Source organism: Anabas testudineus, chromosome 3, assembly GCF_900324465.2.
Source record: "Anabas testudineus chromosome 3, fAnaTes1.2, whole genome shotgun sequence".
Lineage (NCBI taxonomy): Eukaryota > Metazoa > Chordata > Actinopteri > Anabantiformes > Anabantidae > Anabas > Anabas testudineus.
The window spans coordinates 10,957,867-10,975,152 of record NC_046612.1 but is presented as its reverse complement, the minus strand read 5'-3'; the positions used below and the strand labels follow the sequence as shown (position 1 = coordinate 10,975,152).

Here is a 17,286-nt window from a genome sequence, read left to right as displayed (position 1 = left end):
CATTACTAAACACAGTTTCCTTTTACATATAGAAAGACAGATTACAAATCTCAGAAAAGGAAAACAAAACGTGAAGCGCTTACTTATGAGAATGTCCTGTTATATTTATATTTATGTATTTGCTCAAACTGCATTTGTCCCTAACAGAAGGAATGTGTTTATCAAAGAGCAAAGCAATGTGTAACCTACGAGGCACCTGCAGCACTTACAAAGAAATAAATAAAGGTCTTCTCCATTATGACTCTGCACAAGATGCTTTATAAACCAAAAGCCACTTTGACCTTAAAAGTGTTCTCACTTATTGTGGACAGAACTTATTTTCACATTACTACACAGCGGTAAATTTGGACCTCAAACGATGAGGATGCTGAGCATTTTTAGTACAGCATATTCGTGCTAAACAAACCGTGACCTGACCAATGTAAGCACAGATGGAAGTTTCATACACAGCTGGTTTTGTGTCCCATCCCAAGGGTAAACACATCGTTTAGGGGGAAAAAAAGCCTTCATCAACAGATGCTCCTCTGTAAGGTAAAGTTAATAAAGCAACTTTCTAGTAAGTTGGTCCCAGTTATGATAAATACGGTAAAGTAATGCATGCGTTAACATCTGGACTCACAAGTGAAGAATGCTGGATAATTATTCAGCATATGACATTGGAATTTCAGCCAAACCTTTACATGTTAAAAAAACTCAAACTCATTCATCAGGTCAACAGTAATAAACAGGAAGGCGAATGAATGAAAAATTTACAGTTGGTATGGCATTAGTATTGATTGACCTTGGGTTAGACGTTGGCACAAAAAGAACAGAATTGAGCTCAATTAGTTCCTTTGGATTTCACTGCATGAGAAGCAAATCCTCTGTAACTAATATCAAACCTGAACACAGAATCCAAGTGCACAAAAGTGAGACAGATCAGACCCAGACGCTGTTCTAGCAACGGTGTTGACGCACTGCCAGTACATTCAGCAAAGCAAGCTTCAGTTATCTTTGCAACAACATCATGGATCACAGCGGAAACATCGCATAAGTGGAGCAGAACTGTAGCACTGGTGTAAATAATGGCTGTATGGAAGAGTCTTTACCAAAAATAAAGAGTTACCTAACTTCAATAGCTATGCATGGACTCCAGGATCACTTCATTTCCTCCGTTTTCTAGGTCACATGGACAGCAAAAGGACAATGTATTGGTATCGTTGATTGAACCAGTCTGCCGCTCTGCACTGAGGGATTTAAATTATATAAACCATGGCTAAGACGGATTTTATAAAAGTAGGAAAATCTCCAAAGGGAAGCAGGAAATGGTCAGTTCCTTGTTATGCACATAGCAATTGGGCTAGCTTACTTCAGACACAATGGCTCTGCAGTTTGTGATTTAGTGCTTTGAATGATGTGCCAAATAGGATTTTCTTGCACAGACTGTGGTTTATTTCAGCTTGCCTGCCAACCCATGTAGATGAGTTTAGCTCACAAGGCTCTGCTGTGTTAAAGCAAGGTAAATACCTTCTACCTTTAGGCAGATGTGCTAACCACACTCTATCATGGGAAACAGTGGTGGGCTTAACAGCTCGGTGATGGGCAGTGAGGCAAGTACCAGTACATGTTGTGTCTTTCTGGCAGCGCCTAGTACATCGAGGGTAGAGCAGCCAGGAATGGTGGACCAGTTTGTAACAATTACCCTACTGTATCTTATTATAACCTCTATTATCATGTCTGTGCAGCAAAAATGACATTACACAGGGTATACGGGGATATGTGCACTTCACAACTTCAGGTTTGTCCGTCTCAGCCATGAGACGTATTTCTGTTTCTAAATTCAAAACACAGAGAATATGTTTAAAATGTGTAGGTGTATAAAACTGTCAATCGTGTTCATTATGCTTAAGTGTGTGAGAATGGAAAATCTGACAAAAAAAAAAAGGTTTTGTGCCATCTCTGTCAGAACTATTCGCATACTGTTGACTGTCACAGTGAAATCTTGTATCACTCTTGAAGTATAAGAGTTATAAAAATAAGCTCCCAGAAAAGCAACCAACACAAGATTACTGTAGAAATTTTTTACAAATAGACCAGGCAGAGGTGCTGGAAACTACCAAACAACTAAAGATCACTATGGTTTTGTAATTTACCAGCAAATCTTCCTGCAGCATGCACCACACAATAGGTGCCTTCCTTTTCCTTTCAGCAGAACCAGGCAAACCGTGAGTCAGCCTTCCTTCCAAGCACCAGTTTTGTGCAAGCATTTTTTTGAGAGTCTGGTGCATTAAAATCCCCACTAACTATGAAGAATATTTTACTGCTTAATGCATTGTCTGCGATGCATCATTTGATGTGTGCAATGCTCACTTAGTGAAGCATGAAAGTACTGGAAAGAAGACTTTTCATGCGAAGAGTACAGACACATTTAAGCAATTGTACAGATTAGGCTCAGCACAAGAAAAAGTAGACTATGAAGCTAAACAGGCAGGCCATAAAGTCTAACTACACAGGATGTAAAAGAGCAAACTGCACCAGATTCACTGGGAGGAAGGAAAGTGGGTGGGGCGAGACTTGGATTTAATGATAGGTAAGTGCTGAAGCTGCCTGCTGCTGTGAGGAGTTAAAATAGAAGGTGGCCACACTCATCTGTTGTGTGTGTCCGTGTATATTAATCTTAATTCATTTTCAGAGACAGGTCTTTGTTGAGTGACTACGGCTGATTACACATCAGCCTCTGTCAGATTTCCATCTCTTTTGACTGTCTGAATTACCTTTGGACAGACACCTTCATTGCCATCTATTAAGCCACTCAGATGAATATTGAGACTACCATCCCATTATTTTAAACACATCGTTAATAAGTATCAAATGAAGATTTAAAGTAGCACGGGAAAATTATGTTTTGTAGCTCATTTGATAAATAATTTACCCTGATTATCTCTCACGCATTACCCAAAACAAGGCTGTAAAATCACCTCACTGACAGGTTGGTGTGGTTGTAATTCACAGTATTGTAACAATGCAGCTGAACTGAGGCAAAACGCGAATCTGTGGTTCACACAGGTCAATTTCTTATAGGTGATTTTCACATGATGTCACACTACTGCATTAGTATGGTAAGAACTGCCAATGGAGGACAGCAAGTGATTTTCTACACTGATAAACTGTCACCCACTCTCAAAATGCCCGTGATTTTAGTTCAGGGTTGTTTAAATGAATCCATTTAGAGCTACTGTGACTTAGTGTTGTTTTCCGATTGGTCAATCTGCGTTAAGTACACAACAGTAACGTTAACATTGCTAGGGACCAAGGCAATGAGATACATCTCTGAAAGATAATCCAAGTTCACAACTAGCAGCAATAATAAGGATAAGGTTTATTATGAACATGCAAAGTTAGTTCCACAGGTAGAAAGAATTTAACTATATGATGTCCAGAAACATGACTGACAGCACAGGTCAAACACAAAGCATTGAAACGTCCTCACATATTTAATGTTAGCTTAAAGACTAGAGTCTTAAAACTCTAATGTTAAAAGCCTGTCAAACACAGAACTTAACATTTGTAACATTAAACAGCCTTTAACATGCAGTAACTAACAGTTTGACAGTGTGAACTGTGCTTCTGTAGCATTCACATTTATCCCTGCACTCACAGTAAAAATCCAGACAAGCAAACAGTAAGTCCTGCAGTCTGAGCTAACAGGCAGCTTTCTTTCATGGTGTAATTAACTTTTTCACACTGCTACCGTTACGATTTGTGCAGTTTTACCCAGAAAATATAACATCATGATGCTATACTGTAGCGTTGAAACTCGTATAGGGGCCTACTTGTGTAAGTTTTACATTTATAGTTATAGTTAAGTAAATTTACCAAGAAAAAAAAAAGAAATTAAGAAACTCTAGCAGTTGCATAATGTTATATGTACTGCCTCAACAGCAGTCAAATCTTTCAATTTAACCGGAAGAAAATATCTTCAGTTCTGCTTTCCACCTAATGCCCTTCATCTGAAGTGTGCATCTCATATTAGTGGCATGATTGAAAAGGAACAGTTAAAAAAATAATCAGAATGATGACAGTACTGAAGTGCTGACATTGTTATGGTTGTATTACATGCAAAAACAGGTAAAAAAAAAAACGAAGGAATACATAGCCTGCATTAATTACAGTGCCTTAAACTCCGCTGGTCTAGTCTGTATTCTTCCACTGTCCAGCAGCGTTTTATTTAAATATGTAGTCAGATCCTGAAACCACATAGCATATATTTCTTTTTCCCACAGATCTTTGTCAGCACCGTGTAATAAAGAGCTTAGAATCCCCAACAGCACTTACACCTCATGGTTGTTACTGCTGCTAAAACATTAGCTCAGCATGCCTAGTAAACTTTTTTGCCTGCTGATTTACACAGAAACTGCCGGCATTAAAGAGAAGAACAGTAGAGAACAGACTTGTAGTACATGCAAGAATTTCATTAAAGCTGTAACAGGATCCATTTTACAGCAGGACCAGTGGATTTAACCAATCTGTCTGTGTTACCATTGGTCAAAATTGGCAACTGCACTGGGTGGAGATGTCTTAATGGCCGATTACTCTGGGAAAAAGATACGTTCTAGAGAGAAAGATGATACCTGTTCCCATTCAGAATATGAGGTGTATCACTCTGAATTTCTTTCCAATAATTTAAATTCACAGTGTATTTCCTCAAATCTCCATAAAACCTTTTAGTCCTCTCAGTATAGTGTAGTTACAAAAACAAATACACACCACGTTTTCCATAGGTGGTACTTATCAACATCAGATGGCTGTGACTGATTGAATACATAAAACTCTGATCATTTACTTTACAATTTTTCCTTCCGGAGAAAAATGGTCATTGCCAGATTGTTTCCTGGCCCTGGTATGCTGCTAAAGCAACATGAAATAGAGCATGGAGACTCGCCTCGTCACCACTAATGACTGATTTACTTTCTTTCCAACTGCATCCAATTTCAACAGTGCTCAACAACAAACAACCCATTAGCGAAGCTCAAAATATTTAGAAATTGGTCAAATAAATCAATCATGGAATCCCTTGAGGACATCCATCACATCTTCCTGTGAGCATTTGTGTAATGGAGAAACTGACAGTAATGTCCTGTCAGCAATGTTAGTTTAGGCCAAAAGACAACAAAGTAATTTTTGTCAGAATTGTGTCATCAGACATCTGCTTATCATTGGAAAAATGAACATAAATGTTCTTGTACACCAAAAGGCTTTCTTCAACTCCATCACAATATGGTGAGTAAGTCTTAATATGGAACACATATTGGATAATATGCCCCAATAATACACTATATTATCTTATTTTATACCAAATATTTTCATTAATTTAGCAGTAACTAAACACAGTGATGGGTGACTTCAGCATCAACATAACGTTTTAACTGCTAGACACATCTTATTTTCAGAATAGTGAGTCTCAATCATATTTATGAGCGCTGTCAAATTTATGGTGTTTTCTAGAGCAGGCATAATGTCTGCAGTCACGCTAGTAGCCCTGTGAGGCTGCACTTGGGCAAAGCAGTACTTCTACTAAATGTCACTTAATGAGCCATGTTTACCATGTTCACCTTCTGTGTTTCCATGTTAATATTTGCTAATTAGAACTAAACACAAAGAACAGCCAAAGCTGAAGGAAATGTCATTAGGTTTAGTCATAAATTATTTAATAATAAACCAAATAACTGGATAAATTCAAACTTTAGTTAACTATAGTGCCATAAGACATGTCCGGGGATCCCCTGATTCACTAAGCTTAACAATGTAGTACCTATTGTACCCTGGTCTCCTGAAAATTGTGCTTCTATACTAACACAAATATGTTTTTGTTGCGAACACAACTGGAACTGGGTTATGTTTTCTACTAACAGAATAACCACAGGTTCACAACTAGTCTAAATGTTAAGTATTAACACAAATATGTTAATACTTAATTTTGTGGGTCATGCACATTGATGACGTTTTTATTGACTAGCGTCATAGCCCATAATTCCCAAAAAGTGTTACCACAAGTCGTATCCAAGTCGATTAGATTCATGCTGACACACTGAACTTGCAATAAACCTATAAGACTGCTGAAATCTTAGAGTGTGCAGGTGCCTTAAGACAAATTTTTCTTTGGATTAGAAGGAGCAGAACAAATTTCACTTTAAACATTGTGAGGGCATAACATTAATAGACATTATACAGTATCATACACAATTTTAGGATTCAGCTGAATGAGATAATAGTCCTGTAGACTCATTTAAATTAAGAATCATAGACAAAGCAAAGTTTACCAAGACAATCATAAATCAAAGCACATAAAGCACACTAAGCTGCTTATCATGCTTGGAAATGCAGTGCTTAAATCAGTGCTGCTATTTATACAATATATATTGTGAATCTTCTCCAAATACAGCTAATAAAACTCATACATAACAGAATTCCTCATAATACATCCATGAAGACAGGTCTTTTTCAGTTTTAAATCATTTAGCAGTGGAAAAAGAAGTGGATTAGACAGCATGTAAGCACCATCTAATTCAGTTCTGCTCATAGATGCAGATTAAACACTGGGATGTTAAAGATACATTAGCACAAATCATCCAAAAACAGATTGAGATTGAAACACGCTACGCATGGATTTAAGAGGAAAATGCTCTTGACTACATATATAAGTAGTAATGATGACTGTGATCTTAGGAGCTGTGAGTCATTCAGAAACATCAGTGCTCAGTAGTAATAACAATCAAAATCAAAATCAAATTGTAGCTCCCTGTTTCTGTGCCCGAAGTTATTAAGTGTCTTTTTAACCAAAACTGTGATCCTTAAATAAATCTCCCCAGTGAACTGCACCTTTTGACCTTTTCTTCACTCAATCACAGAGCGTGTGCTGAAGTTGGTCATGGGTTATGTAATTAGCTGCTGCTTTAGCAAATCATGAAGAGTGAGAGGATACATTGAACAAAGGGTCAAGGTCTGAGGGGTTTAAGAAGAAGCAAATAAACCTGAGCTGCATGTGTTTGAACTGGGGGTAAAACATGAACAAATTAAATGAATAAATGAACAGAATGAAAAATGGCAGAGTTTCAAACTCAAAAATCATTGTTCATAACACTTTAGACAAGAAACAGCGAAAAGACGAATATTGACCTCAGCAACTTATAGTTCAGCTGTAGACTAGAAAGAAGCCCAGATAGTAAATAAACAGCCGTGTCACAAACAAGCAAGCAATATCAACTTTGAATAATGTAAAGACGTGGAGCTCTATGGGCAGGTTGATTAAAACACCACAAGACAGATGACTTGGTGAAAGTAGGAGGAGGAATGGAAGGCTTACACTGCGTTGCATTGTCCTCCAGACAACCCTCTGGGAGCAACAGAGAAATGAAGAAGAAAGAGATTTAATTGGACATTGCTGAAATAGAGAGAGTGAGGCAGAGAATAAGAGCAAAAGAATGTCTATTAGTTAGTGGAGCACAAAGTTAAATGATAAATGGTGCTGCTAAAATATCCCATCCACCAGACTCATCTTACTCTGAGATTTAGCACCACAAATCATTTTATTGTGTACAAACAGCAGCATTACTTATGCTGGAGTTATCTAATAACTGAACATTTTTATTTAATGCAATCATAGTAGCTTAGTGAAAACATACATAATCACTTATAACTTTTGTGTACACAAGGAAACGCAATTGCAGAGTAAGATGGGTGAGGTTAACACATAAGTAAGAATTTTTACCCCAAGCAGCCCAACTCACTTCTCTTAGAAGGAATGTTCACGTTTTACAAGAGGTTGTCCTGAGAGCACGTAAAGATTAATTATTAAAGATCCCGAAACTTGTGGAGTTTCTCTAAATGTGCTTTTGCCTTTCAGTATCTTTTTTTTCCTAACACATCCTTTTTGATGTGTGTTATGAACCAAAGACAGGGTTTGGTTAGATTTTTCAAATGAGGCCTGCATGTGAAGTTATACTGAATTCAAGAATAACATTTTAAAGTATCTGGCTTTATTCTGCAGTGCACATAACAACAGTTTATTTCTTTCAATTATAGCTAGAATTGTGGTAGTAGAAGTGCACACTGCTTATAAAAAACATACTGTAGTACATTCTCAAGTCTTTAATCTGCTTCTCTGCTCCTGCATATTTGCTATTTTAATCCTGCCGAACAATTTATACAGCAGAAGATTATGAAGTGTACCTTTTATTTAAAAGAATAATATTGCATTTATTAAGTGGATTTGCCTATTGGACAAAGGATTACATAAATGTACCAGGCAAAGGGTGAATTGACAACATAAAAAATATGGTTTAATAATATCCAGTCCTTGGCCTGAAACATTGTAGTCATTTTACTGAATGCCCTTTGGTGTCATTTATTCAATACACTAATGTCATACAGCATTACGTATTTATTAAAGGGAAAATCTATCAGGATTTGTCTAGAAAACATGTGTATTATTATTTTTTGGTAGAATTAATAGCATTCATTTTGACAACATAAATTATAAAGTATAATTCATAATACTTATACACAGAGGTTTGCTTTTATTTCAACTCTACAGCTTGGTATTGAGAAAGAAAGCGAAGCTTATAAATTATTTGCTACTCAGTTTAACAGATATATTATGATATCATCTCAAATGTAATATTCAGTATTCTCTTGTCAGCATCTAGAGTTATCACAGCAACATACATTTTGTAGCAAAAAGGGTAAAAGATTCACACTTGTCGCCTTTCGTGGCCTGGTTCAACATGTTGTCATCTCGAGAGCTTCTGAGTTGCTATGTACTGAAGCCTGACAGAGGCAGCCTCCCACACAATGTGTTTCAGTGGCATTGGGGTGCTGCAAAAGATCTTTTTATAGTCTCAATTAATGTCGTTGGGTTTTTCATCACCATTGAAGTGTGGTGGGTACTGGAGATGCTGAATTAGTTTTAGCCTTTTCAAGATTGACTCTTGACATAATACGGATTCTGGGATAAGGAATAGGTCAGATTTCTGATTAGGATCATTTTCTAATAAAACACTGTGTTCTAAAGGTTTCTGCTTTCCCTGCAGTAGTATACTTTTTGAAGTTTTATCTTAACTGCAAGTATAGCCGTGGCACAAGTCATATACCATGACTTTTCCTGCAAACTTTGAGGGTTTCTGTATTTATGGCCTTTGGACATGAGCCTTGGTAAGATGACCTTAAGCTCAGAATGCCTCCAACAAGTCTGTCTCCACCAATATTATTTTAGAAGAAGTCTCACACACAAAAATGAGTGGATATGTTAAAATATTGAGCGGAAGAGTGGAACAGGAAGAGTGTTCAACATCAGTTGCTGGTAGCATTCAGGCTTACTTAATAAAATCATAATGTATTGGCAGCTTCAGCCTTAATTAGGCTTTTAAAGAGGAAGCCCAACAATTAGAGATTCATCCTATGAATGGGTTGTCTCAACATCTATTTTTCCCTTTCCTTTCATTTTCTTTTCCTTTCTACACTATTATACTGTATTAAAATATTATTATTGAAATAAACATTTCACCTTTTAACAATATAAATGCAAATCAAAATGGTCTTTTATCATCTATTTAATTCTAGATGTATTTATTTATCTGATTTGCACTCACAGTTCACAATATTAGTCTTCTTATTTCGTCTGTGTACATACCAGTCTATCCAGGCTTGTTCCAGCTGCTGTGGTTGGCCTCTCTTCTGGGGTATAGGGTCTGAAGCGAGTACTAAAAACGTCTGAGATTCCGCGTGCAGACCTGCCTATTCCTGATGGTTTTGGTTGGCCACACCCTTGGAAAACCTAAAACGAACCAAGGGAGACAAAGTTACCGCAGAGAATGGGTTAGGCATGAGGGAAATGTGAAAGAAGATACAGGTAGGTCAGTGTCTAAAAAGTGTTTAGCTTCACAATATCTCGATAAAAATGGTCTTAATTTTCAACATTAACACAATACTTCACAATATTTCCTCATTATTATGAGATGTGAGCTACTTATTACAACACAGAATAGTTAGAAAGCAGCTTATCGGCAGTGTGGAGCTGCATGAACTCTGCAGTGAGCCACGACTGAGTCTACAGTATTTCTTTGTAGAACACACATCCATTTTGATCCTCCCAAATTTATAGTTTGCCTACACCAGTGACATTTTTCTCTTGAAAACCCTCTGTCAATTTGCTCACAGCACCATCGCTGTGTGTCTGTGATTTGAGACAGAATACTACATGGAAGAAGCCTGGAACTAATGCTGTCTATCAGTGCTCGAGTCTCCTTTTACAGAAAGTGTCATATTTTTAACACACACACACACACACACACACACACACACACACACACACACACACACACACACACACACACACTGAATTAACCCTTGATATGCTGTTACAATACTGCATAGTACATTCAAAGTGAATTTAGTTTTGTTTATTTAATATTAGACTTCTGGGTCACACACAGAATCTAATGTATCTACTGGAAAACAATAAATTATTTGTAAAGGAACTTTTTAAAACTTCCCCCAAAATATAAACTGAAGCATTGTTGTTCACAGTGAGACAAAAATAGAAGTGCAGATATATTTTTACTTATACCTTACATTAATCAATGTGTAGTTCATAGAGGTTTGTCGTGAGAATAGATTGTTTTCATATGGCTTGGTCTCTACAGGAACTTACTGCCCAAATAACACACCTCATTAGTATTCCACTCTGGCCTGGCTGCTGGGCCCCAGCTCAGGATGTGATGGAGCACTCTAATGTGCTACATAGCTGTCATGACAAGAGGCTGTCTTCGCTCTAATATTTATCAATTCTTCAGCATGATTATAATTTCACTACCCTGTACGTCCACAATCAAACATGTCCCTGCAGGAATGATGGTACAATACAATGTGTCCTGGTATATTCTGCAAAGCTGTGGGACTGGGGAGCGACTATGTGTGGTCAAAATGTGAATGTGGGGAAAAATTGAAATCTCAGAGAAATGACCCGAGCAGAACCTTGCAGGGATGGAGCACCAAGTGAACAGATGATGGGTAAAGTTGGAAATTGTAGTCCTCTTGATACAGAAAAATGTGACGTATAATTCACACTGACCTTCGTAACTCTGGCATAAAAAGCAAAGCATGGCACAAAGAAGCCAGTTCAGGATACAATACCTTGGCAGACACTACCATGCTGTTGTCCTGCATGGTCATGATAGCGTCAGAGATCTTGATGTCAATCGGCTCTATAACTGCTTCAATGTTGACGGGTCCCTCCAGTCTGTCTGCTACCAGTAACATAGCATCTGTCATGACACAGAGGACACATCAGCTCAGAGGTATTAAACAGTCACACACACACAACCATTTAACAGTTTGTTATGCACACACATCAATATGCTCACATCGTTTTTGAGCGTTGACAGTACTTGGTGCAAAACCCTCAGGGTGCTGGACTCTAGCTATGTCTGTGACATCAATCCAACTAAGACTACAAAGAATGGTACTTTCTCCAAATGTGTTCACTGCCAGTAACTACAAACACAGAAAGAACCTGTCAGTTCCTTCATTTAAACAAACGCACACATTGGGAGAAAGAGATAGGAAGGTAGGGGAACTCTGCAAGAAAATATATCAATAAACATAATTTTAATGTGAAAACTAATCAGTGATCTGCATACACAATGTCCTACTCACTCTATTTGTAGAAAATAACAATAATTCTGATTTAATGTTTATCTGTTTGCATTAGTACCTATAAACTTTGAAAGTATATTATTAAAAGCATGTGTCACTCTTGCAAATATATTTTTTTATTTACATATGTGCAAGTTAGTGCTGAACTTACTGTAATTCTAGCAGACAAACATAAATTCTATAAGTCACCAAGATCATGCAAATACCCAGCTTTACCATGATACATCCCTTTTGGTGTCAGGTACATACACTGTTGTTAATAGTTTTTTTTAATACCTTTTTTTCTCTAAAATGATACAACAACAGTCATCGAGAGACTATGACCTATACTCTGGATAACTCTTGGCATAAATCAATACTTAAAACTGACTACCACCCAACTGCCACTTATCATTTTCCTTAAAATAATGTCTTATTAATATGTTTCCGCAGAGGTAAGTTGCTATTGATCGTGTCAGACTGGGAGATGTCAGGAGTGAAAATAATCACTTGGTATTTTCATTAACAATTATCATTAAGTCTGCCAGGTCTTCTATGAACTGTTATCAAAGGTTACGTGGGAAGGTGATATCAAGAAATCTTCCTCAGTCTGTCTGTCTGTGGTGTCCAATTCAGCTCTTACATTGTTAAAAAGAATAAAAGAAAATGTTACAGACACTGCACTAAACACTGAGAGAAGCTAGAGATTGTAGGAGGGCTCGCTGCTGGGGGTTTATACTCGCTTTAACAACATTAACCTACAGGCTGCTGCTCATTATGTGACCCTGCAGTTCATTTTCTCACACTGCTGTGTAGGAATGAGATGAGCCATAAGTTAGTTGTTTCATTTAAACATAAAAATGTGATTCAAACTGTGTGGCTTCAACTGAAATCCTGTTTAGTAGCAGTAAAACAAACTAGCCTTATATTTGCAAATTCACCTCATGGAGCCCATCTTCCAGTGATAATGTACAATTAATGAACACTTTAGATATGGTGTGAGCTGCAAGTTGTACGGTGTAGGGAAAGGTTGAATAAAAAATATCACAAAACATGGTAAGGACATCTATAATTTATACTAGGAATGTAATGAAAATGTCCAGAAACTACCCTGTCTATAGCGTGACGACTTCAAACTCTGCTGGAACAAGAACGGTGGTGGAAGAACGGAGAACTTCCACCATCACAGCTAGGCCTCAGAATATCAACAAAGTCAATGCATCTTATGTAAATCTTCCAGAAGTGTCTCTGTTGACATTTGAGAAAGTAATTTGTTCATATGACGCATCACCAGAATAACCCAGAGCACTACTGCAGAGCAAAAACTGTTTCAATGGGAATTAGTTATTACTGTATAATCCTGATGGTTTTTTTCTAACTGATTTTGTTGTCAGACTTGCAAACTTGATACTGAATATGTTTTCCAGCATCAAAGCCTGGTGTGGAAACATGAACTTGTTCAGTAAGAAAAGCTTAGGAGCCTTGTAAAATTGACAAATAAGATCATAGGGGTAAGTCAGGTCTAGCTCTCACAATTACAGTGTAACAGGCCAGCACTGGGGCCATTCAAGACCGTTCTGACCAGACTTGGCAGAACGAGTTTGCCTGCCCTCAAGCTGCCTTTTCAGAGTGCCCATCATGAGACCTAAAGAACATAAAGTCTCTCTCCTCTCAGTAGCTACTGACAGGGCAGGATATTAAGCTCACTCGCTTGACTGAGGGGAGTGATTTAGAGGACAAGTGAGTAGAGAAGAGAGATGGTTAGCCTATTTGAAGAAAGGTGAATTAAAAGTATAAAGATTAATGTGCAAACCTGGTATTGCCAATTACCCCAAATTAAGCTGTAATAATATCCAAAGGCCTTGTCTGAGCTGAACAGAGCTGTGCAACAGCTATACTATGACCCAAAGCCATGGAAAAGAGGTATGTACAGTATAAGTAAATATACAAGCCCTACAAAAATGATTAAAAAAAGTTTTATTATTATTATATTTTTCTTTTTCTTTGCATATTCTGTACAAAGTAAGCCCGGTCTTGGGCTTTTACAATAAACTGAGTGAGTACAGTGATAGACTCCCCTCTTCTGTCTGTTAGTGGCTGTGTCTTTGAGGAGCACTCCTCTTTGTTTACTCTGGAGTCTCAAATTGGGTGTGATGCTTGGTTAGATTTCCATCAGGAGCTGGCTGGAGGTCACCACAGGGGGCCAACCCGAGTCTTGTGAAGTCTTTACTCCGCTGCTCTAATGTGAACGCAGAGAAATCCTCAGTGGAATTTGGGAGAACAGAAATTGGCAGCAATTATGTTATTCATTCTATAAAACCCTAAGTGATGTCCTCAGCTGAGCTCTGACAACCTATTTCTCTTATAGCTTAATAAAAAATTGATGGATTTTGAGTATTAGTCAGACATATGAATTCCTACGCTTCTACATGGCTGAATGACTTCTGAAATTATGTTGCATGTGGGAAAACTTTCCAAAAATCAAGGGCTGTTGTTGAAATGCATCCCAAAGTTTAATCTGTTCCAAACCTAAATCATTAGGAGAAAGAACAAGCTATGCTGTTTCAAGTCACATGTGTCTCCAGTTGATGTTTGTCTGTTACAGTGGGCTGAGATGTTGCTTACTTGTTTACTTAGGACAGCACTTTGATACACTTAGTTTTTGTGTATTAACACAAAAACAGTTAATTTATACCAACATCCATCTATCCAATGATAACCTTTTTTCTCCCTTGAGTTCCCTCAGGTTGAGCGCTTTTCTAGTAGAAAACCAGACCACAGAAATCGTCCAGTCTGGCTTGGAGTGTGTTCAATATCATCTTGTGTGACCTACTCTTTAGGATTTAAACGCATATCACTCTACAAATTATTATCACATATGGTCTGACGTTCTCTTCAGTAAAAAAAAAAAAAAGGCTGGAGAGAGAGGGTTCAGCACAATGTGAATAAAAGCAGTGATCCTCTTAATATGAAATGCATTTTGAAATCACTGTTGGAGATAACTTCCCTTAGCCGTACAGTATGTTTCCACTGAGCATCAGCAATAGTTTGTTATTACAGTAATTACACTTCCAGTGTGGATATGGATTAAACAGGGGATAATTCTGTTGTGAACATAATGCAAAGAGAACTGTCAGACAGTGTCGACAAATATGAGTCTGCCCAATGATTTCACAGTAGCAGTGATGAAAATGGAAAGAATAACTTTCACCATCTGCCAGTGCACAAAATATCTGTGTACAAACACTATGTATCCAGCAATAGAAGTTGACGACTCCCTGCATAAATTGTCAGTGACAGCTGATTAGTTCATTGCCAATGGTGGTGTTTCTCCACATGCTGGAATTTGACAAATGACAATTGACGTGTGTTTTATAGAAACGGTGCCTGAATTAGATCATTTTCCCTAGCTGATTACTCCAAACTGTAAATACATGTCAAGCAGGACGTTAACACAGAAGATAAAATATTGATAGTTAATTGTATTAATCAACAATGTTCCTAAATAAGTTAAATATTTTTCTTTTTAAGTTAGGCAAGCCATTCCATTGTTCTGAGTGACATGAACACAGCCAGTGTACAGTAGTTAACAATAACAAATGCATCTTTGCGACACATCAGTGAACACTGCACATGCTCAGGGACACAGTTCCATGATTTCTTCAGTGAGGTAATCTGTCACCAAAATACAACAGCGTGGCTCTTTGATTGTCTGTTGTTGCTGTTCCTGAATAATATTTTTGGTGTACCATAGCATAAAACTGCACCAGTGAAGAATTCATGAGATGGTAAACTGAAATAACTAAACTAAACTAACATTTATTAAAACTGGAAGCTTTGAGACATTTGATTTCTGACCCTAATTCATAAATATGGATTTCATCCCCCATTCCAAAAAGGAGAAAACGATAGATTGGAGACAAACTATTGATTGTTGCTATGTGAGTTTCATTTGTGTTTGCAGACAATATCTGCTGCATTGTTTTTCATTAATTTTTTAAAAACTGTCCATGAGTCAATGCACTAAATAGGAGTAGTACTCTTTTTCTGTTTTATAACTAAACAAGAATTAGGAGGCCTGCAGTTCATTTCAAAATGTGCCCTACACAGACTAACTGGGGTAAAGCTATGGATTAATTTTTGTCCCAGCAGATCTCTGAGCTCTCTGACCTTTCTTTAAAGGGCTCAGTCTCAGCGGATGAAATCACACAGACATGCAATAACAGATTACAAACTCTCTGCAAATGCATTGTACTGTCCAGCAATGCACTTGTGTTTTATAAATACCCCAGTGCAAAATTACTCACAGATGTTTCCTCTAATGTATAAATGAAACATACAGAAAGAAAATCAAGTGAGGAAACTCCAAATTGACTTGTTTCCATCAATCATTGTCCCATCAGGATGATAAACTATCAAATTTCTTCACTAGATACAATTTGCATTCTTGAACCAAACCTCCGTCTTGGATTCTTAGTTTAAACACAAACTCTGCCAAAACTGTTCTACTTAGACATGTCAGTTTCCTGTAACTGCTTTTTCCAGTTTGCAGCTGCTAGAGGTGAATCAATTGCAAGAGTCACTAACTTGCCAACATATCTTTCTGTCTGTCTTTGGGGAGTCTCCTGAGGCATTCTCCCATGCACAAAGAGCTGGATTGTAGCTCAATAACAGCACTAACAAATATTTCCTGATGGTTCTTCCCAGTTCTCTTAGCTTTCCACCGAGTGTGAATAATTTTAGCTCATCAGAATTTTTCAAATACCACGACTGTTTCTCCTCACATACATCAGTGAAAACCCTCATGTCTTATTACATCAACACTTCTGTTCAGCTGCAAAACACAACTGCTTCTGCTAGCTGTTTATATTGCTGTGCTGCCTTTCAACCGCATTACGGTAATGGCGAGTAAACAACTGTGATGGATTTATCAAGTAAACCTAAGCATTGAGTTAAGTGGCCAAATTGAATGTCATACAGTAATAAAGTCAATGCAAAACTGGTGGCTGCCTAATACACTAGGATTATGAAATATAAAATGAATGCATGGACAATTGTTACCAGTGAAGTTGCTGGGACAGTTTGACATTTTGGTAAATGTGTTTTTTGTTTTCGTACTGACAGTAAGATGATTTCATGTCTGTTTGTTATATGTTATATAAAGGCAGCAGTTCATTAGCTCACAATAAAAACAGGAGGAAGAGAGATGCAGTAGCTCATTAAACATGATTTAATTTTGTGCTGTAAAACCACAAACCATTGTGTTTTTTATAGATAAACAAACATGATATAACACGTTATTGACCTTTAAAGATTCAGGTAGATGGTCGTCTGGTAGACAGAGCCATGATAGCTGGTTCCCCATGAGTCCAGTCTTCATGCTAAGCTAAACTAACCAGATGTTGGTTGTTTCTTTCATGTTTCAATACTATTAATATTCTCATCATCCAGCATGAAAATGAATGAGGACATTTCTTAGAATATCAGACCATTAATTTAGGTGTAATTTAGATAGGCATGAAATACTAGTAAAATATATATCTGTGTTCAGCATTACTTGAAAATTTACAATATGCTAAAATAAAAAAGGAAAAAATTAGTAAGTAAATCATAGCT

General features: G+C 37.3%; 1 protein-coding gene across 1 annotated transcript in view; it reads right to left on the bottom strand.

The window, feature by feature from the left end:
* The window catches only part of gpc6a (glypican 6a), a 108,802-nt gene that overhangs the window by 17,039 nt on the left and 74,477 nt on the right, over positions 1 to 17,286 (bottom strand). The window contains exons 5-7 of the mRNA XM_026377694.1: positions 11,170 to 11,300; positions 9,668 to 9,811; positions 7,343 to 7,372 (exon numbers count right to left, since the gene is read on the bottom strand). Coding sequence (XP_026233479.1) covers positions 7,343 to 7,372; positions 9,668 to 9,811; positions 11,170 to 11,300 — 305 coding nt within the window. The remainder of the gene's footprint in view (positions 1 to 7,342; positions 7,373 to 9,667; positions 9,812 to 11,169; positions 11,301 to 17,286) is intronic.